Source organism: Gadus chalcogrammus, chromosome 23 (assembly GCF_026213295.1).
Source record: "Gadus chalcogrammus isolate NIFS_2021 chromosome 23, NIFS_Gcha_1.0, whole genome shotgun sequence".
In the NCBI taxonomy this organism is placed as follows: domain Eukaryota; kingdom Metazoa; phylum Chordata; class Actinopteri; order Gadiformes; family Gadidae; genus Gadus; species Gadus chalcogrammus.
In genome coordinates, this window is record NC_079434.1 from 17,985,694 (window position 1) to 18,007,942 (window position 22,249).

Here is a 22,249-nt window from a genome sequence, read left to right on the forward strand (position 1 = left end):
CAGGAATCTGGCTGTGTGGAGTCCAGCTATGTGTGTCTTTGTGTACCGTACTGCTGGGTGAATGGATGTGTGCTTGGGCGGTGTATGTATGTTATTGTAAGTCTCTGGCCATCGTCACGACAGAGGCCCGCGGGGGACGTGTCGAACAGCATCATCCACACCCCAGACGGGTCTCACGTTGTCCGTCGTCAGCGAGGATCACGTTGTCCTGAACACACACTCAGGACACATCAACACCCCGTCACACTCACAGCGGTTTCGGTAGAGAATCCGTCCTGAAGACTCAGGAGCGAAAATGACATGCGCTGCCTTTCTGTGGGATGGGTTGGCTCTGTTGTCATGACAACCCTGTCCCACAGCCTCATCTCGTTTCCGCGGTAACGCCATAAGGAGGAGAGCATCATTATTCAGACATAATAAGGTTGAAGAGACCCCGGCAGCTTTCAGCATCCCTGCTGCCAGAAGACAGAACCAGTAGTCCAACCATAACTACAATAGTACAACCAGTGCTACAGTAGTGGTACAACCAGTACTGGCAGACGTGTTAGAGAAAGGCCTCCTATTGGTTTATTTAACTATGCCTGCGCTTAAACGCTTACTTGCATACCATAACTACCAAGGTTAGCTAACGCCAACCGACACAGCTTACCCTAACCCTAGCTAACGCTAACCCTAGCTAACAGTAACCCCAGCTAACATTAACCGCAGCTAACACTAACCCTAACATGTGCTAAACGTAGCTAATGCTAATCATAGCTAACCCTAACCTCCACAGCAAACTCTCACATGACCTAACCATGGTTATTTTATTGCTAACCCCAAACATCACAACTAACCTTAGCTAATACAACCCCTATGTAACTGCAACGGTCCAAAGGAATAATGGCCACGCTTCATACTGATGTAATTTTCTTTATTACTCTCCTCGTACACCGTTTGACACAGTGAAAACTCCAAAAAAAAATGCTATAAATATTTAAATCCCACACTTAACTAATACTGTTATTAAACCAATTACCGTGTGCGCCTCTTGGACCATGAACAGAATTGTTGTAGCCATATCGTACTCGGCCCATTGCGTCTGACCCGCGATCTACACTTCCTTTGCTAAGGTCAGGTCCCATGACCTACTACATCACATGCATAATGTGAAATTTGGAACATTTACCTTACATTAATTACATTAATTTCGCTAGCAATATATATTGCATCATTTACAATAATTGTATTAATTAACTTAATTAATTAACAGTTAAGAATAATCAAACATACAAAATGTGTATTCCTCCACGACAAGTCTCTGGGACAGTTACACCCTAACACAAGCTTACCCTATCTGACACTATCCCAGGTTAACCCTGGCAGCGAGCTCACCCTAGCGAACACTGACCCTAGCTAACAATGAGCAAATATGTCCTGTTTGCGGTCTAAATTTAGGTAAGAGGTGGAGCGAGGTCGCTGTGGAGAGAGAGAGAGGTCCAGGGAGAGAGAGGTTCAGGATGATAGAGGGTAGAGAGAGGTTCAGGGAGAGAGAGGGTAGAGAGAGGTTCAGGGAGATAGAGGGTAGAGAGAGGTTCAGGGAGAGAGAGGGTAGAGAGAGGTTCAGGGAGAGAGAGGGTAGAGAGAGGTTCAGGGAGAGAGAGGGTAGAGAGAGGTTCAGGGAGATAGAGGTTCAGGATGAAAGAGGGTAGAGAGAGGTTCAGGGAGATAGAGGGTAGAGAGAGGTTCAGGGAGAGAGAGGGTAGAGAGAGGTTCAGGGAGAGAGAGGTTCAGGGAGAGAGAGGGTAGAGAGAGGTTCAGGGAGAGAGAGGGTAGAGAGAGGTTCAGGGAGAGAGAGGGTAGAGAGAGGTTCAGGGAGAGAAAGGGTAGAGAGAGGTTCAGGGAGAGAGAGGGTATAGAGAGGTTCAGGGAGAGAGAGGGTAGAGAGAGGTTCAGGGAGAGAGAGGGTAGAGAGAGGTTCAGGGAGAGAAAGGGTAGAGAGAGGTTCAGGGAGAGAGAGGGTAGAGAGAGGTTCAGGGAGATAGAGGGTAGAGAGAGGTTCAGGGAGAGAGAGGGTAGAGAGAGGTTCAGGATGATAGAGGGTAGAGAGGTTCAGGGAGAGAGAGGGTAGAGAGAGGTTCAGGGAGAGAGAGGGTATAGAGAGGTTCAGGGAGAGAGAGGACAGAGAGAGGTTCAGGGAGAGAGAGGGTAGAGAGAGGTTCAGGGAGAGAAAGGGTAGAGAGAGGTTCAGGGAGATAGAGGGTAGAGAGAGGTTCAGGGAGAGAGAGGGTAGAGAGAGGTTCAGGATGATAGAGGGTAGAGAGAGGTTCAGGGAGATAGAGGGTATAGAGAGGTTCAGGGAGAGAGGTTCAGGGAGATAGAGGGTAGAGAGAGGTTCAGGGAGAGAGAGGGTAGAGAGAGGTTCAGGGAGAGAGAGGGTAGAGAGAGGTTCAGGGAGAGAGAGGGTAGAGAGAGGTTCAGGTTATCTCCGTTGTCCTGTAACGTAAACCGTGAGGCCGACACTCTTAGATTAACTCGGAACAGTATCAATAATGTAGCATGGCTAATGTCCCTAGCCACAGCATGACAGTCACAGAGACAGACGGACGGACGGACAGAAAGACAGAGAGACAGACATTGGCAGATTCGCAGACAGATAGTCAGAAATGGATGGACAGACACGCTAACAGGCAGTTAGAAAGACAGACAGACGGACAGGTGGAAAAGATAGTCAGAGAGACAGACAGACGGACACAACAGGAGATCCGCAGAAGTCACAGAGACAGAGAGACAGACAGGGGAGACAAAAACAAAGTCAGAAAGACACATTGATCAGCAGAAAGACAGATCAGCTGACTGACAGTATTGAACATGTTTACAGGAATGTTTGCATTTTGCTACGGCGCCCAAGAATGTGAGCAAGACCTGACATGTCTTCAACGAGGAGGGATGAAGATATCTCTCCACTGAGACCCCAACCCAGGTCTAACCCCATTAACCTCCGGGTCTGAAACACCCTTAATCCTCCGGGTCTGAAACACCCTTAGCCTCCGGGTCTGAAACACCCTTAGCCTCCGGGCCTGAAACACCCTTAACCTCCGGGCCGGAAACACCCTTAACCTCCGGGCCTGAATCACCCGCAACCTCCGGGCCTGAAACACCCGCAACCTCCGGGCCTGAAACACCCTTAACCTCCGGGCCTGAAACACCCTTAACCTCCGGGCCTGAATCACCCTCAACCTCCGGGCCTGAAACACCCTCAACCTCCGGGCCTGAATCACCCGCAACCTCCGGGCCTGAAACACCCTTAACCTCCGGGCCTGAAACACCCTTAACCTCCGGGTCTGAAACACCCTTAACCTCCGGGTCTGAAACACCCTTAACCTCCGGGTCTGAAACACCCTTAATCATAACTATTTGGCCTCTTAAGCCCTTTAAACTGTAATGGTGATTAAGGGCTATACAAATAAAATTGGATTGAATTTAATTGAACAACATAAAGCTCTGACACAGGGCTCACTATGGGTCATCTCTCTGGAGTTGAGCAAATTTCACTAAAATAGTTAGTCAAATAGACCGCCTCATCGTCCTCTGTGGCTCAGCAGCGCCATCTACCGGTCAAACGTTACAGCTGCAAAACAAACCAACCAGGTTCCAGAATCACAACGGTCATAACAATAACTAAGACATAACCAGACCCAGACAGAATCTGATGAGTTACCATGCAGTCTACCCGTATTTCAGTAAGAATAGAGGAAGATTGAGAAAACAGTGACCAGACGTTTCAAGTATTCTACCAGATTTCTGATCGTCTCAGGCCGGAAGCCGCAGTGCCTCTCACTGGCCTCAAGAGGGCGATGCAAACCCGTCTTAGGCCAGAGGCTGCAGTTCTTCTCACCGACCTTAAGAGGGCGATACCCACTAGCTAATGCGAGCCTGCTCTGAGAGGCGCTCATAAAAGGCTAATTTATACGTATCTAATAAGATATTTTTTACAATCCAAGTCGATTATTTAAGAAAACGCTATAACAATGCATTATCTGGCGGTTTATTGCTCGATGGACTTCTATTGACTCGGGAAAGACTATCGTTGACAGTTGTATTTAAACTCCAATCTAAAAAAATCAATCAAACTGGAAAATGAAATTGATCGGGAGCCCTAATCACAGTGTCTGATGAACCCCGTGGAGGGGGGGGGGGATCTAATCCACTCCACGGCACCGCTCCGACCCAGAGGGCAACAGACCCCCTCCACATTAGTTATCTTTAATAATTAGCGTATTTTTGTAATTTCTGATTTCCCCCGATGACTTCCCAGTGTTCCCGAAGCAGGCGGACTGTGCGGAACTTTAGAGAATGTGGAAAAGCCCAGGACTGTCGACATAAGGACCGCATTCAGCGCGATGCATGTGAGGAGGACGGTGATGATCTGACGCCGTCAGGCCAGACTCGCCCCGGGCCAACGAGCCAATTAAACATTCATGCTGGCGCCTTCATGCACCCCCTAACACGGAGCCTGAGAGTGACCCCAACATCGTCTCCCCGGGTCTGCCTGACCCACTTTCACTCTCCTGACGCACACACACACACACACACACACACACACACACACACACACACACACACACGCATGCGTGCACACACGGACACACACACACACACACACACACACACACACACACACACACACACACACACACACACACACACACACACACACTCACGCACGAGCGCGCACATCCACACACACACACACACACACACACACACACACACACACACACACACACACACACACACACACACACACACACACACACACACACACACACACACACACACACACACACACACACACACACACAAACTTTGGGTCATCGAATGCAATATGACCACCCTGGTCCAAAAGCGTTCAAAATAAATCCACAAAAGTTCACATTGGGGGGTTGGTGTGCACAGCCATATGGAGAGTCGTTGCTTAGCAACCGCGGTCGTAAACACCCGGCGGGTGTCGTGAGAGGAAGGCGGGGTGCCGTAAGGGGACGCTCGGTGTTGTGAAACGCGGAGAGGTCGCTGTTGGCAAAGTGGGAACAGATCCATTGTGGATCCGACTGAGCCGCAGACAGACAGGTCCGTGCTGCGGACAGACAGTTCCGTGCTGCCGCTCCGCGGACATAAAGCGACTCCTGACGGAATAATAACAATAATAACACGGATGTTAATGACGTCAGCGGCCGACGGTATCCGTCGTGAGGAGGACGTGAAGGAGGACCTCCGGGATCTCAAGAGTTAAGACATCACAACTGTTTATTTCTGAGGGGCTAACAGGCTAACCGGCTAACGCTCTGAAACATAATAACACACCGCGGGTCGTCGCTCCTCAGATCTCCTTCCCCTCGTCGAAAAGTACCCGGAATATTCCGGGCATATTCCGGAAAAGGAGCGACGGTGATCGGGCCGCGTGCGAAAGTTTGGGACCGATGAGGAGCGGAAAGATTCAGGTTGGTTCATAATCTTCTTTAGTGTTATTACCCCGAACCCTCCGTTATGTCCTGGTCCTGACCCGGACCCGTACCCCCACCGCATCTCCTTCTCCTGGTCTTTCATGGTCTCTCCTGGTCCCTCATGGTCTCTCCTGGGCTCTCCTGGTCAGCAGAGAGACCCTGGGTGGTACCACAGCAGTGCTGACCTGTATCTCTCTGCTGGTCCCTCCTGGTTGGTATCACTGTATAATGTTACTTCTCTACCAGGGAGAGTAGTACTTAGTGTAACACTTCAAGTTCTTCTTCTTTGGTTCGACTGAGTTCGGGACCCGGGTCAGTTTATCTCCATGTTGTGCAGACCGACCACGACCCCGTCAAAGACGGATTCATTCAATAAACCTGTATTTATTCTGCAAAAGATCACAGTTCCGCGTTTATGGCCGTGGTATAAATGTGTCGAGTCTTTACTTTTAGGTTTGTGTGTGTGTGTGTGTTGTCTGTCCTTATTTGACAACTGTCTCTGACACGACCTGACTCGATGGTTTATTCTAACTAGCTGGTTTTGCCTGACTAGCTGCTGGGTGCTGGGAACGATCAAGGCTTCTAGTTATGTTGTGACCCAGACTGTTGTACTTATGTTGTCATCCAGACTATTGTAGTTCTGGTGTGATCCAGGCTGTTATATTTCTGTTGTGATCCAGGCCGTTATAGTTCGGTTGTAACCAAAACTCTCTTGCTGCGTTGATATGATTTCTCAGCAGGGGACTGTCTCCATCAGGTCCCTCAGGAACGTCTCATGATTTAAACTGTCTTCTCCCTCCATGGTGAGAGACTTATTGTTCAGGTGCTGTTGTTGGGATGTATATATTTAGTCGCTCCTTGTTCCCACTGTACATGGAGACCTCCCGATGATACCGGCAGAGGTTTAACGTGGTGTGTGTGTGTGTGTGTGTGTGTGTGTGTGTGTGTGTGTGTGTGTGTGTGTGTGTGTGTGTGTGTGTGTGTGTGTGTGTGTGTGTGTGTGTGTGTGTGTGTGTGTGTGTGAGACGTGTGTGTGTGAGACGTGTGTGACGTGTGTGTGGTTTCTTCAGCGTTCCTCAGTGGGAAGGTTCCAGCCTTGTAGCGTTTCACCAAGAAACACACTTTTACTGCGATCAGTACAGAGTACCTGTCCCAGGAGGTAGAGCATTACAAGAAACGTTTTCCAGCAACCAACGGAAAAAATAGATAAAGATTGTTGTAGATCTAGAAGATATACTGACATTTGGTATAGACTGTTATAGATTAGATATATTGATAGTTTAAGTAGGGTAGTTGTGTGGGTGTGGGTGTGGTTGTGTGTGTGTGTGTGTGTGCGCGCGCGTGTGTGTCGGGGGCTTTAGTTTGTGATCAAACATTATTGACTCACCGGTCAATAACCGTGGAAACAGAGCTCATGTCCAATGCCTCTCAACTCATCCACAGAGGAAGAGGGGTTAATTAATTATTAATTGAATGTCTAAAGATTAGCGGAAGAATAGATGAAAAGCAGAAGAGATGGACAAAAGTTAATCTCTCTCTCCCCCCCCCCCTCGGCTTTCAATCCAACCATCTGCCTCTCCCTGTCTGTCTGGGGTTAGGGTGTAGGAGGTGGTGTTAGGGTGTAGGAGGTGGTGTTAGGGTGTAGGGTTAGGGTGTAGGAGGTGGTGTTAGGGTGTAGGGTTAGGGTGTAGGAGGTGGGGTTAGTGTGTGGGGTTAGGGGGTTTAGGGTGTAGGGAGCTGGGGTTAGTGTGTAGGGACTGGGGGGTGGGTATAGGGTATAGGGAGGTCTGTATTGAGTTGTGTAGGGGGTTGTGTAGTGTTGTTGTGTCATGTGTAGTGTATCGTGTTGTGTACACGCCACGGTGTTATCTCAACCCGGCGGTGCCGTCACCACTAACACTCGTACAAAAGGTTTTCGTTCAAAAGCAGCCTCTCTGCTCCGAACGGTTTCATAAGCGACGTGTCGGGAGATTGAAACGCAGATCTTTTGTTTCCAGCCCTCTCGTGTGTGTCATTCTGTTTCAAGCGACGTGGGGTCTGCCTGGGCGTCGGTAATGAGGCGTTTTGGGTATCCTAACATCTGCCAGATCCGCCACATCATTCCTCTCACTGCGACTCATCTCCGATGCATGAGCAGGAAAGTCATTCTTTGATTTGTCGAGGAGTCTCTGTGGGCGAAGGCTGATAATCCCGGGGCGACTTGGGGGGGGCCGGGGGCCTGGGAGAGGTGTTTACCAGCCTTGATGAAGAGGGGGAGCAGACCCCGGGCTCCTCTGGCCTATGAGCCGAGGAGGGGGGGGGGGTAATTGAAGCGTTTCTGTGGCGATGTGAAGGCTGGTCTAGCGCCTCAGTTTGGGTCCCATCTGGAACGAGCAGCATGTGGTTGGTTTCAATCCGCAGTGTCTCAAACTAAGTGTCTCTCAGGCCTAGCGGTCAGGGGGCTGCTGAACTCCAGCTGGACCCGAAGAAGAGTTAATAAACCGTGATAATAATGTCCCCGTCTCTCCTGCACCACGGCTGGCTTGGTTTGGACGTCATTGCTTTAGAGTAGAGTCTGTCGTACTTAAACCATGCAAAAAAAACGTTAGTTGTTTCGATACCCATGCAAGTATCGGACATTTCTCAGATGCTGCCTAAGATGCAGTATCGGCGAGTAGGCAAAGCTATGCTCCGATCACAAACACTACGGTGTTATGCTGCGTTCGTTAACGGTCGGAGGTGGAAAGTCGGAATGGGTAACCAAATCGTTATAACACGGATGCATGCACGCTCGACTAAAAAAATACCAATGTTTTATAATGATAGATTATACATCAATAAATAAATGCAAAAAAATGTAGACAGTAAATGAACCGACTATACCTTGCAGTCATCGTAAGAGAACCCTTAAATAATAACAAGTTCTATAAGTAGTTACAATGATAGATGCTGTATCAGTTTATACTTGGTATCAGCCGATACTCAAGTTCAGGTATCGGGAAGGAGAAAATTGTATCGTAACATCTCTAATTTGATACTTCGTACCAGCTCTGCTTACTCTTCATCAGTACTGTTGTCTAGTGTCGGCAGAGCTGCTGATGCTTAATGCTGGCTGGGTGTAAATCTCGTGTTTGTGGTGCCAATTGAGGAAGACATTTCCCGTGCAGCGCTATGCTTGTCTGTTGCTAATTAGTTCCTCGCGCCTCTCCTCTCTCTGGATGTGTCTCTGGTAGTGGAATGTATATTTCATATCATGCCGTTAAAGTTCTTCTGTAGGGATTTGTACAGAGAGACGCCGACGCTCTCTGTTTTACATACCCTGCAATCGATGGCTGGTGCTGCCGCCCATTGTTTTACTGCAGAGCAATCAGGGAAAAGTGCAGAAGAATGATTCCATTAGGCTCAGGGTCGAGCCCAGGTAGCTAGGAGTCTTAACGCATTTAAAACCGCTTATTATCAGTTCAGACTTCAGGGTGGAGCACGACCAATGTTTGATATTCTGGGCCGATGCCGTTGCCGATATGAGTGGGTGAAAGAATTACAGATTTCTATTTATCTGCCGATATTGACATATTTATCTGCCGGATGACATTTTAAAACTCTCTTTCACAGTTTGTTCACCACAACGTGTTCAGTGCTGTACCGATGTTATTAAGGCAGATATACTGTATATAAGCAGTATTTAATAAGGCAGATTGATACTGTTTGTAAACACAATATTTGATAGGGCAGCTATACTGTATGCAAGCAGTATTTAATAAGGCAGATAAGCAGTATTTAATAAGGCAGATATACTGTATATAAGCAGTATTTAATAAGGCAGATTGATATACTGTTTATAAACACAGTATTTGATAGCTATACTGTGTGCAAGCAGTATTTAATAAGGCAGATAAGCAGTATTTAATAAGGCAGATATACTGTATGTAAACAGTATTTAATTAGGCAGATATACTGTATGTAAACAGTGTTTAATAAGGCAGTTATTCTGTATTTAATAAGGCAGTTATACTTAATATAAACAGTAATTAATAACAGTCTTTAATCAGGTAGATATGCTGTATGGAAATTGCATTTAATGCAAAAATGCATCCGATTGAGGCCCCTTCACAGTCGGTAGGCTGGAGACTTTGAGAGTTCATAGAAGTGTGTTCTTTCCTCCTCACCTGTCTGGGCAGAGTCAGGGGGGTTTCTGGGAGTTGAGTGGGGAGATTCATGTAAGCAAACACGACGGGTGGTGCGCCTTTTATTTATGTGGAGAATATATCTGTTATTCCGTAGTACGATGGTGGTTTTATTGATAATATAACTGAAAGAACTATTGACCACAGATATTTCCTTGTTATTTTCAGCTACATTTTAGTTGATGTAATTAATAAGGGCGATATATACTGTGTGTAAACAGTATTTAATAAGGCAGATATACTGTCTAAAACCAGTATTTAATTAGGCAGTTATATTGTATAGTATATAGTTATATACTGTATTTAATAAGGAGGTGAGACTTAATATAGACAGTATATAATGGGGCCGATATACTTAATATAAACAGCATATAATAAGGGCAATTATACTGTATGTAAACAGCATTTAATAGGGCAGGGATACTTAATATAAGCAGTATTTAATAAGGCAGATCTACTGTATACATACAGCATTTAATAAGTCAGATATCCTGTGTGTAAACAGTTGTTGATAAGGCAGGTATACTAATGAGTATAAGCGATACTTAATACGGTACGTCAGAGATTACTGCAGTTGTTCCACCGGCTGACCTGGTTAGAGTATTTAAAGACTGGGAGACCAAAGATCTGTCGGTCTCTCCCTCTCTCCTGCTCCCTCTCTCTCTCTCTCTCTGCCTCTCTCGTCTCTCTCTGTCCCTCTATTTTCTCTCTGTGTGCCCCTCTCCATCTCTCTGTGTCTCACTCTCTCTGTGCCTGTCTCTCTCTCTCTCTCTCTCTCTCTGTGCCTCTCTCTGTCTCTCTGTCTCTCTCTCTGTGCCTCTCTCTCTCTCTCTCTGCCTCTCTCTGTCTCTCTGTCTCTCTGTGTGTGTGGGGGGGTGGTGTCTGTCTGTCTCTCTCTGTTCTTATCTCCTCTGTCTCTCTCGTTCTTCTCTCCTCTCTTCCCCTCTCTCTCTCTCTCCCCCAATCTGTCTCCGTCTCCATCTCTCTGTCAGCCTCTCTCTCCCCCTCCTCTCCTCTCTCCCCTCTCTCTCTCCCCCTCTCTGTCTCCGTCAACATCTCTCTGTCAGCCTCTCTCTCCCCCTCTCCTCTCTCCCCTCTCTCTCTCCCCCTCTCTGTCTCCGTCTCCATCTCTCTGTCAGCCTCTCTCTCTCCCCCTCTCCTCTCTCCCCTCTCTCTCTTCCCCTCTCTCTCTCTCTCCCCCTCTCTGTCTCCGTCTCCATCTCTCTGTCAGCCTCTCTGCCCCGTTTGTGGGGGTAACGCGTTGACCTGCTAATCTGTGGTGTTTCCGTTAGTCATGCCGTGTCCTAATCACTTGTAATTGAGGATGACCGATTTACACGGTCAGAGGCATTGTGGCTCCTCCAAGAGACTAGCTGCTCCGCTGGCTAGCCTAGCGCCGCCGCCTGCCACTACCAGACTAGCGCGCTACACTACACTTGCTACGCTATTGTGCGCTCATGAAGAGGAACTGTCACGGTCGGCTGTTTTGTACTACGACAGTACTGTTTCATACGTGCGTTGTGTATTTTATAATACATCAGAGTACTGCTTCATACGTTGGCTGTGAACGACTCGCATGGTGCAACATCAACTGACTTTATGAAGTCAACTCTTGGCACTCATTTGTCTGGGACTTGCGTTATCCACTGATGTCCATGGCCCAACTTTTCTGGCGTGTTCCCACAGACAAAATGACAGGTTAGGGGCCAATTACATGGCCCCGCAATCACAGGGACTCAATTGGGCCCTGTTCAAAATCACCTTCTTCGTCAGCAGGTTGACAGCCGATGTGAACACATGACCAATTTCTTATTTTTATTAAGTGTATCTCTACCCTCAGATTGATCTCAAATCATCCTCATCGATATACAGACCTCTCTGTTCACTACAGACCTCTGTTCACTACAGACCTCTCTGTTCACTACAGACCTCTGTTCACTACAGACCTCTCTGTTCACTACAGACCTCTCTGTTCACTACAGACCTCTGTTCACTACAGACCTCTGTTCACTACAGACCTCTCTCTCTCTCTCTTCTCTACAGACCTCTCTGTTCACTACAGACCTCTCTTCACTACAGACCTCTCTCTCTCTCTTCACTACAGACCTCTCTCTTCACTACAGACCTCTCTCTCTCTCTTCACTACAGACCTCTGTTCACTACAGACCTCTGTTCACTACAGACCTCTGTTCACTACAGACCTCTCTCTCTCTCTTCACTACAGACCTCTCTCTCTCTCTTCACTACAGACCTCTCTCTCTCTGTTCACTACAGACCTCTCTCTCTCTGTTCACTACAGACCTCTCTCTCTCTCTTCACTACAGACCTCTCTCTCTCTGTTCACTACAGACCTCTCTCTCTCTGTTCACTACAGACCTCTCTTCACTACAGACCTCTCTTCACTACAGACCTCTCTCTCTCTGTTCACTACAGACCTCTCTCTCTCTCTTCACTACAGACCTCTCTCTCTCTGTTCACTACAGACCTCTCTTCACTACAGACCTCTCTCTCTCTGTTCACTACAGACCTCTCTCTCTCTCTTCACTACAGACCTCTCTCTCTCTGTTCACTACAGACCTCTCTCTCTCTGTTCACTACAGACCTCTCTTCACTACAGACCTCTCTCTCTCTGTTCACTACAGACCTCTCTCTCTCTCTTCACTACAGACCTCTCTCTCTCTGTTCACTACAGACCTCTCTCTCTCTGTTCACTACAGACCTCTCTCTCTCTCTTCACTACAGACCTCTCTCTCTCTCTTCACTACAGACCTCTCTCTTCACTACAGACCTCTCTCTCTCTGTTCACTACAGACCTCTCTCTCTCTGTTCACTACAGACCTCTCTCTCTCTCTTCACTACAGACCTCTCTCTTCACTACAGACCTCTCTCTCTCTCTTCACTACAGACCTCTCTTCACTACAGACCTCTCTCTTCACTACAGACCTCTCTCTCTCTCTTCACTACAGACCTCTCTTCACTACAGACCTCTCTCTTCACTACAGACCTCTCTCTCTCTGTTCACTACAGACCTCTCTCTTCACTACAGACCTCTCTCTCTCTCTTCGCTACAGACCTCTCTTCACTACAGACCTCTCTCTCTCTCTTCACTACAGAATAGATCTCTCTCTCTGTCTCTGTGTCTTTGTATGTGCATGTTCAATACAGACCCCTCTCTCGTCACTACAGACCTCTGTCTCTGTGTGTCTGTGCGTGTTCACTACAGACCCCTCTCTCTTCAACACAGACCTCGCCGTCTCTGTGTGTGTGTGTCTGTGTTCACTACAGACCCCTCTCTCTTCACTACAGACCTCTGTCTCTGTGTGTGTCTGTGCGTGTTCACTACAGACCCCTCTCTCTTCACTACAGACCTCTCTGTGTGTGTGTGTGTGTGTGTGTGTGTGTGTGTGTGTGTGTGTGTGTGTGTGTGTGTGTGTGTGTGTGTGTGTGTGTGTGTGTGTGTGTGTGTGTGTGTGTGTGTGTGTGTGTGTGCGTGTTCACTACAGACCCCTCTCTCTTCACTACAGATCTCTCTGTCTCTGTGTGTGTGTGTGTTCACTACAGACCCCTCTCTCTTCACTACAGACCCCTCTGTCTCTGTGTGTGTGTGTGTGTGTCTGTGCGTGTTCACTACAGACCCCTCTCTCGTCACTACAGACCTCTCTGTCTCTGTGTGTGTCTGTGCGTGTTCACTACAGACCCCTCTCTCTTCACTACAGATCTCTCTGTCTCTGTCTCTGTGTGTGTCTGTGCGTGTTCACTACAGACCCCTCTCTCTTCACTACAGACCTCTCTGTGTGTGTGTGTCTGTGCGTGTTCACTACAGACCCCTCTCTCTTCACTACAGACCTCTCTGTCTCTGTGTCTGTGTGTGTCTGTGCGTGTTCACTACAGACCCCTCTCTCTTCACTACAGACCTCTCTGTCTCTGTGTGTGTGTGTCTGTGCGTGTTCACTACAGACCTCTCTCTCTTCACTACAGACCTCTCTGTCTCTGTGTCTGTGTGTGTCTGTGCGTGTTCACTACAGACCCCTCTCTCTTCACTACAGACCTCTCTGTCTCTGTGTGTGTGTGTCTGTGCGTGTTCACTACAGACCCCTCTCTCTTCACTACAGACCTCTCTGTCTCTGTGTGTGTGTGTCTGTGCGTGTTCACTACAGACCCCTCTCTCTTCACTACAGACCGTGCTCTTCTCTCCCCCCCAGTTGTTGGACACTGTCTCCCTTAAAGAGCAGATTACAGGGTTGAAATTATAGGGTGGCACAAGAAAGGTTCAACTCCCCCTCGCTCCTCCTCCACCTCGCCTCCAGAATTAGTCCGTCGTATTGTGTGTGTATGTGTTTGTGTGCAATCCCCCATAAGTCTCGGTTTTGTGTGGCGATGTCATCACAACACCCTCCTCCCTTCTCTCCCAGGCTGCCGTCTGATTGGACACCATGATTGACGGGCGGCCGTCCGGCCCCGGCCCCGCTCACCCTCGACCCCGCCCCCTGCTCTAGACGGCCTCCCCATGTCGGCGTGTCTAGACTAGCTCCCTCCCTCCCTGACCCCTGACCCCTGACCCTGGCGTGCCCCACCATGCTGCGCATGCTGCCCCTGAAGCTGGGGCGCGTGTACCGCTGCGTCAAGCTGCTGGCGGTGGTGGGCCTGCTGGTCATCCTGCTGATGAACACCCACAGCCTGCTGGCGTCCTTCCAGAAGAACGAGCTCACGGACCGCCGCTTCATCAACCTCAACAAGTGCCCCGCCTGCTTCGGCACCAGCTGGTGCCGCAAGTTCATGAACGGCCAGGTGTCGTTCGAGGCCTGGGGCCGCCTGCGCTTCCTGGACGTGTTCAACGTGAAGAACGTGTACTTCGCGCAGTACGGCGAGCCGCGCGAGGGCACGCGCCGCGTGGTGCTGAAGAGGCTGGGCTCCAACCAGGAGCTGGCCGACATCGACCAGAAGATCTGCAAGCGGGCGACGGGCCGCTCCCGCTGCGACCTCATCCAGGGCGTGTACAAGACGGAGTTCGCCCGGCTGAACGGCGAGGTGCGCCTGCTGACGCCCGAGGTGGTGGAGGGCTGGTCGGACCTGGTGCACTGCCCCTCCCAGAGGCTGCTGGACCGGGTGGTGCGGCGCTACGCCGAGACCAAGGACTCGGGCAGCTTCCTGCTCAAGAACCTCAAGGACACGGAGAAGATGCAGCTGCTGATGACGCTCGCCTTCAACCCAGAGCCTCTTGTCCTACAGGTAGGTTATAGATGCACTGTGATGTAAACACTGTGTGTGTGTGTGTGTGTGTGTGTGTGTGTGTGTGTGTGTGTGTGTGTGTGTGTGTGTGTGTGTGTGTGTGTGTGTGTGTGTGTGTGTGTGTGTGTGTGTGTGTGTGTGTGTGCCAGCCACCGCCTGTGTTTGATCAGGTGGATAACACTCCCCTCATCCCAGTCTTGTCAGGGTAGCAGCAACACTGTAGCACGTAGCTCTAAGCAAACTTAAATGTGAATCACACGACTGACAAGTAGCTCTAGGCTAACCTCTCTCTCCTGACCTAGATGACAAGTAGCTCGACTCCATTTAGAAGGCTTTGTTGATTGCTCTATTCTGATTGGTCGATGAGGGTGTTTGGGGGGGGGGGGTCTGTTTATGAATGGCAGACCTCTACTCTGGACGCTCTTTGTCGTCGTGGACCCCGTTAATACTCAGGGTCACAGTATAGATTTCTTCAGTAAGTAGCGTAATGTAACAGGCGGGATGTTCAGTGACCGGGTCATTATGGGGGGTTACCCCCTGGGTGGGGAGATCTGCCCTGGGGGGGGGGGGTTAGGGTCACGGGATCGATGGCTCTTGCTCGTTCTGTCGCTCCCCTGCTGATTAGACTGGAGGTCGCTGGCTGAAGCGCATCAGGGAAGGAGCATGCCAGTGTAGGGGACGTCTGTTGTTGGATTCCAGACTCAAGATGGTTTATTGTCAAATGCACAACAATTATAGCAGCAGTCGCCGGCAATGAAATTCTTGAGTCTCAGGCTCCTTCAACAACGCAATATGAAAAGAAGAAGTGTAAAAGAAACCCAAACAAGATGTGAAATAAAAGAAAGCTCTGAACGAAATGGAACACTGGGCATGAAAATAAAAATATAACAACTATATGAAATGGAATACTGTACATTTGTACATAAAAATATGAAATAAGAATCGTTATGCGTAGAGACGAGATGCAGCGCACTGAGCTTTTTCCTCAAAACTAAATATAGCTTTACTGTTTAAAATTGCTATCAAACGAAACTCTGTCTCTGGCTGTCGACGACCCTACGTTTTATTTTCCGACATAAAAGTCCTGTGAGGACAGCGTGTGTGTGTGTGTGTGTGTGCGCCTGTGTGGGTCTGTGCGTGTGCCTGTGCCTGTGGGGGACTGTGTGTGTGCCTGCTCCTGTCCAGACATGCTATCTGTAGACTCTTGAGGACGGAGTATGCAGAGAATTCAGACCAGGTAGCATCATCTGCTCTGCTTGCTGCCAGGTGGCAAACTGCTGATTTGCAGGTGACGAGCAGTGCTGTAATAAAGCACACAAGGTGTGTCTGTCACACACACACGCACACGCACACGCACACGCACACGCACACGCACACACACACACACACACCTCCCCCTCCACCCTAGGGAGACGGAGGGGTGTGCTGCGTATCATGCTCATTGAACTTTATGGCCCCTGGCCACACCCCCAGCCTGGCCCCTGACCACACCCCCAGCCAGGCTCCTGGCCACGCCCCCAGCCTAGCTCCTGACCACACCCCCAGCCAGGCTCCTGGCCACGCCCCCTGGCTATCACTCTGGTCCACAGTATGTCTGACACGTTCGCTCCAAGAGCGTCCTTCACACGAACCCTCCATTGCCCAAGCATGTAGCAAGCCAAATATAGTACAACATGATACACGACTTGATATATGTAATCTTTAAATGTAAAGCATCATGAAAGTGCTCCACTATCGAGCCTAAAGCGCTCCAGAGAGAGCACAGCAGCACGAGCGGGTACTTAGAGTCATGTCTCGTCTTATTGTAGCGGTCTTTGATATATACGGGGAATGGGCTAACAATTGCTAGTGCTTAGCACCTTTTTCTCTTTCTTCTGACAAATGTACTTATTGTAAGTCGCTTTGGATAAAAGCGTCTGCTAAACGCCCTGAATGTAAAATGTAAATCGTGACAGGAAGGTGCCTCCGTCTCCCGTCCCCCTCTGCAGAGCTTCCCATCCGACGAGGGCTGGCCGTTCGCTAAGTACCTGGGGGCGTGCGGGCGCGTGGTGGCGGTGAACTACGTGGGCGAGGAGCTGTGGAGCTTCTACAACGCGCCGTGGGAGAAGAGGGTGGACCTGGCCCGGCAGCTCATGGACATCGCCGAGCAGCTCACCAACAACGACTTCGACTTCGCCCTCTACCTGCTGGACGTCAGCTTCGACAACTTCGCCGTCGGTCCGCGGGACGGCAAGGTGATCGTGGTGGACGCCGAGAACGTCCTGGTGGCCGACAAGAGGCTGATCAAGCAGAGTGAGTCCTCCTCCTCGTCTTAATCCTCCTCCTCCTCTTCCTCCTTCTTCTCCTTCCCCTCCTCATTTGCCTTCTCCTCATTCTCTTCTTCGCCTCCTCCTCCTCCTCCTCCTCCTCCTCCTCCTCCTCTTCCTCCTTCTTCTCCTTCTCCTTCCCCTCCTCATTTGCCTTCTCCTCATTCTCCTCTTCCTCCTCCTCCCAGTTTACTGTTTTACAGTTTAAACACTCAGTTTACTTGCTAAATTCGATTAAACCATTAAATACAATGTAATCTACTATACACTTTAAACACTCAGTTTACTTGCTAAATTCGATTAAACAATTAAATACAATATAAACTACGATACACTTCAAACTCAGTTTACTAGCTAAATTCAATACAATGCAAATATAAAGTAAAAACAAGTGTTATCGGTATTATGTTATTTCGTCTTGATGAGCGCAAATGTTTTTTGAAACCTGCCTGTCAACGGACAATCGCGTCGATCGATGGCGTAATGTTTTGACGCGGATTACGTAGGCGGTAAAATTTTTGCCCCCGGTACAATTTTGGTGTGACAGCTCCTTAAGGGTGCAGTGGGTCCTTAAGGCTGCAAGTCGCCCCTTAAGGGTGCAACCAGCCTACAGGTCTGTCCTTATGGCTACAGGTCACCCCTTAAGTCTGCAGGTTACTCCTTAAAGCTGAAGTTGCTCCTATATGGGGCAGGTCGCCCCTTAAGGCAGCAGTTGCCCCTTAAGGCCCCAGTTGCCCCTTAAGGCTGCAGCCCAGTTCACATTAACTTCCCTCACCAGACCCAGCTCTTAGAGCGTTGCTGCGGTGTGAACTGGTTAGTCGAGAGAGTCTGAAGCTGTCGTCTCCAGTGATTGACCGTGTCAAACCGCGGTGTGGTTTAAGAAAATATTCACGTATATCCACTGCTTACTAATCATGGCGACCACAGCACTGACACTACATATATGATTCTTTAGCAAACCTAAAGTATGCACCGGTTCTTTCTAAACCGGGAACTATAACATCATAACAAGTGGAAATATCAACCTCTTGATGATTCGTTTCTCACCAGTTGCCAAGAATCAAAGAGCTATCATTAATTTAGCGTCTCTCCAGGTGAAATCCAGTCCCTGAAGTTTGTCTGGTTTTTTGGATGAGCTGGTGCATTGCCAGCCTCCAACTCCTGGGGTATCTTAGTGAAGCTCCCTGTCTGTAGCAGAGCAGCCCGCTGCAGTCGACCTGTACAGATTCACAACGGCCCAGTTTCAGAGCACGGCCATGTGATGCTTTTGCAAGCAGTCGCCCGTCGTGAATCTTTGATCAGGACTGGACCACAGAGACATCATGTTGTCCTCACTGTGTGTGTGTGTGTGTGTGTGTGTGTGTGTGTGTGTGTGTGTGTGTGTGTGTGTGTGTGTGTGTGTGTGTGTGTGTGTGTGTGTGTGTGTGTGTGTGTGTGTGTGTGTGTGTGTGTGTCCTCTGGCCCAGACCCGTAGAGACCAGCTGACTTCATTAGAATTGGAAATCATCCACTTTGGTTTGGAAATGTTGTGTCACTGGTTTGAGACCACTTCCCTGGGCTCAGCCTTCAACTAACAACCCTCTACTGCCACGGGTTAAACTAACCAGCCTCTACTGCCAGGGGATAAACTAACCAGCCTCTACTGCCAGGGGATAAACTAACCAGCCTCTACTGCCACAGGTTAAACTCACCATTACCATGTACTACCACGGGTTAAACTTGCCTGCCTGTAGTTAAACTCACCACCACCCTCTGATGCCTCTAGTTAAACTAACCAGCCTCTAGTTAAACTCCCCAGCCTCTACTGTCTCTAGTTTAACACACACACACCCCCACACACACTTACACACACAGATATATTTATTTATATATAAACTGCGAGCAGCATCAATCTTCATCACCTTCACTGATTGAGGTGTATCAGCCCCCTGGGTCTCTATATGTGTGTGTAGTGTGTGTGTGTGTGTGTATCTGGTGACAGTGTGTGATGCAGCTGCCGTGGCAGCCGAGAGGAGTGCATTAAAGTGCTGATGGTGTGATTATGGGATGTTCTCTGGGGCTTCATGCTGCGCACATTGATCTGCTCTGATACTGAACTCTCCCCGTCTCTTTGTCTCGCTGTATCTCTGTCTGTCTCTCTTCCTGTATCTCTGTCTGTCTCTCCCCCTCCGTCTCTCCCTCTCTCTGTATCTCTGTCCGTCCATCTCCCTCTGTTTATCTGTTCCTCCATCTGTCTCTATATCTCTCTCCCTCTGCCTAGATATGTCTCTCCATCTGTTTACCTATCTCTAGCTCTCGATCTGAATTCATCCCATAATAATCCATCCCAGTAATGTCTCTATCATCAAGACAACCGTCCTCATGATCTTTTGAAGCCCTACAACCGTATGTTTTAATTAAAGGTTGATTATTAAAGTAATGCCTCCTTTTAATATCCACAATGTTCTGACTCCTCCTTCTTCTGTAACTAGTTATCACCTCCAGAGAAGTCATTGAAGTCCAGAGCACTATGACATGTTACTAACACCTCCTTCTCCCCAGAGCGTCCAGAGAACTACAACATGTTATTAACACCTCCTCTTCCTTAGACCGTCCAGAGAACTACAACATGTTATTAACACCTCCTCCTCTCCTCCTCCTCAGACCGTCCAGAGAACTACAACAAGTTATTAACACCTCCTCCTCAGTCCGTCCGGAGAACTACAACATGTTATTAACACCTCCTCCTCCTCCTCCTCCTCCTCAGAACGTCCAGAGAACTATAACATGTCATTAACACCTCCTCCTCCTCCTCCTCCTCCTCCTCAGACCGGCCGGAGAACTACGACGTGTGGTACGAGTCCCGCTTTGAGGAGTGCGACAAGGAGGCGTGCCTCTCCTTCTCCAAGGAGGCGCTGTGCTCCCGCGTCACCGTGGACCACAACTACTACGCCGTGTGCCAGAACCTGCTGTCGCGCTACGCCACCTGGCGCGGCACCACGGGGGGTCTGCTCCACGACCCCCCCGCCCACGTCACGCGCGACGGCCAGCTGGAGGCGTTGCTGGACGAGTGCACCAACCCCCGCCGCCGCTACGGCCGCTTCCAGGCCGCCAAGGAGCTGCGGGACTACCTGACGCAGCTCAGCACCTCCTCCGCCTCGCTGGCCACCGCCAGGTAGTGGCGGCCATGCCCGGAGGCGGCGACAGCGACCTCTGGCCTCCTGGGGCTGACCTCTGACCTCTGGACGTTTGAGCAGGAGGAGGGGTCCGTTTGGTTGTTACTGTAACGGAACTGTCTCTCCCCCCCCCCAACCCACATCATCCCAGTGCTGCATCCCAGTGCTGCATCCCAGTGCTAGCCTCAGGCGCTAGCTCCCAGTGCTAGCCTCAGGCGCTAGCTCCCAGTGCTAGCCTCAGGCGCTAGCTCCCAGTGCTAGCCTCCAGTGCTAGCCTCCAGCGCTAACCTCCGGTGCTAGCGCCCAGTGCTAGCTTCCAGGGCTAGCCTCCAGTGCTAGCTCCCTAGAGCTAGCCAGCAGAGCTAGCTCCCAGTGCTAGCCTCCAGCGCTAGCTCCCATTGCTAGCCTCCAGCGCTAGCCTCCAATGCTAGCACACAGTGTCGGTCCACATTGCTAGCTCCCAGCGGTAGCACCTAGCACTAGCTTCAAGAACCTCTTGACATTTTATAGGAAAGGAAAAAAAAGGAAAAGGAGGTTGACTCCGAGACTCGGCCAGGGACCTCTGAAGTGCTGAGAGACAATGGAGGGAAAAAGGCTGGATCCGCCCCCCTGCCCGTCCTGCCAGCCAATCAGCTGCTTCGTGCAGCCCAGACTGTGTTGGGTCTGCCAACTCTAAACTCTCCAACTGTTTTGTCCTTTAGTTGCTGTTATGTGTTGGAATCAAACCTCATCACTCCTGTAGTGTTTCAGCTACCTGCTGCGTCTGGACTCCTGGTGCCATGTCCCGGGAGCGGGGGGGGGTCCACAGGTGGTCCAGGACTAGGGGAGGGGACTTAGGCCCAATCCCATTTCTACCCCTTACCCCTCCCCCTTGTTTTGAAGGGGTAAGGGGAAGAGGGGAGGGGTAAGGGGTAGAAATGGGATTGGGCCTTAAAGTGGTCTAGGACTAGGGGAGGGGACTTAAGGTGGTCTAGGATTAGGGGGGGGGGGGGGTTCAGGTGGTCTAGGATTAGGGGGGGGGGGGGGGGGGATTCAGGTGGTCTAGGACTAGGGGGGGGGGGGGGGGTTTCAGGTGGTCTAGGGCTAGGGGGGGGGGGGGGGTTCAGGTGGTCTAGGACTAGGGGGGGGGGGGGGGGGGGGGGGGGGGGGTGGTTTCAGGTGGTCTAGGGCTAGCGTGTGAAGAGGTACCAAAGAGGCAGGAGGGCTCACACAGACCCGGTCGTCACCCAGATCCAGAGCGTAGCCATAGCAATCATGTTACCGGGGTAGCACCCGTCATAGGAACCCGTCATAGGAACCCTGCTGGTTCGTCTAGGAACCAGCGCCAAGGCAGCCTATAAATTATTGATTATTGATAACCCGAACACCATCGTAATGTTTTCTGTAACGTTTGAAAAATAGTGACCTGTTTATGTTTTATGTATGTTCATCTGATCCTCCCACCTGACCTGTAGACGTCCTTATATGGTTCCGTTTCCTGTTCCTCTTCCCGATCAGTAACAAGATGACTACTTCATCCTCCTCCAATTCCTCCCAGTCAGTCTGGACTGGTTCATCAACCAGTGGACCAATACATGGAAGCTAATCACAAACATAGGCTAATAGCTATAGGCTAGTGGCTAGTAGCCTAGCATCATCGCTGGAAGCCTAGCTCTTGGTTAGCCCCGTACTCTTTCCTAGCAACTTAGCTTGTTGCTAGCCATCAAGCGCACCGCTAGGTGACCTAGCATATCGCTAGCAGTCTAGCTACTGACTAGCCACCTAGCGCCTCGCTAGGACCCTAGCATATCGTTAGCAGGCTAGCTTGTTGCTAGCCACCTAGCGCCTCGCTAGGACCCTAGCAAATCACTAGCAGTCTAGCGATTTGCTAGCCAGCTAGCGCCTCGCTAGGAGCCTAGCATATCGTTAGCAGC

At 49.9% G+C, this 22,249-nt stretch overlaps 1 protein-coding gene across 1 annotated transcript; it reads left to right on the forward strand.

Annotated features, from left to right (window-relative positions):
* The first annotated feature begins 5,038 nt into the window (after positions 1-5,038).
* Positions 5,039-21,131, forward strand: dipk2ab (divergent protein kinase domain 2Ab). The gene is made up of 4 exons (XM_056584581.1): positions 5,039-5,480; positions 14,059-14,875; positions 16,864-17,167; positions 19,990-21,131. The coding sequence occupies exons 2-4, from the start codon at positions 14,222-14,224 to the stop codon at positions 20,337-20,339; spliced, it is 1,308 nt and encodes a 435-aa protein (XP_056440556.1). The 5' UTR covers positions 5,039-5,480; positions 14,059-14,221; the 3' UTR covers positions 20,340-21,131.
* The last annotated feature ends 1,118 nt before the right edge of the window (positions 21,132-22,249 follow it).

Coding starts and splice junctions, on each gene's coding strand:
- dipk2ab (XM_056584581.1), top strand. CDS start 14,222: ATGCTGCGCATGCTGCCCCTGAAGCTGGGGCGCGTGTACCGCTGCGTC. Junction 14,876..16,863: donor CAGAGCCTCTTGTCCTACAG/GTAGGTTATAGA, acceptor CCCCCTCTGCAG/AGCTTCCCATCCGACGAGGG. Junction 17,168..19,989: donor CAAGAGGCTGATCAAGCAGA/GTGAGTCCTCCT, acceptor CCTCCTCCTCAG/ACCGGCCGGAGAACTACGAC.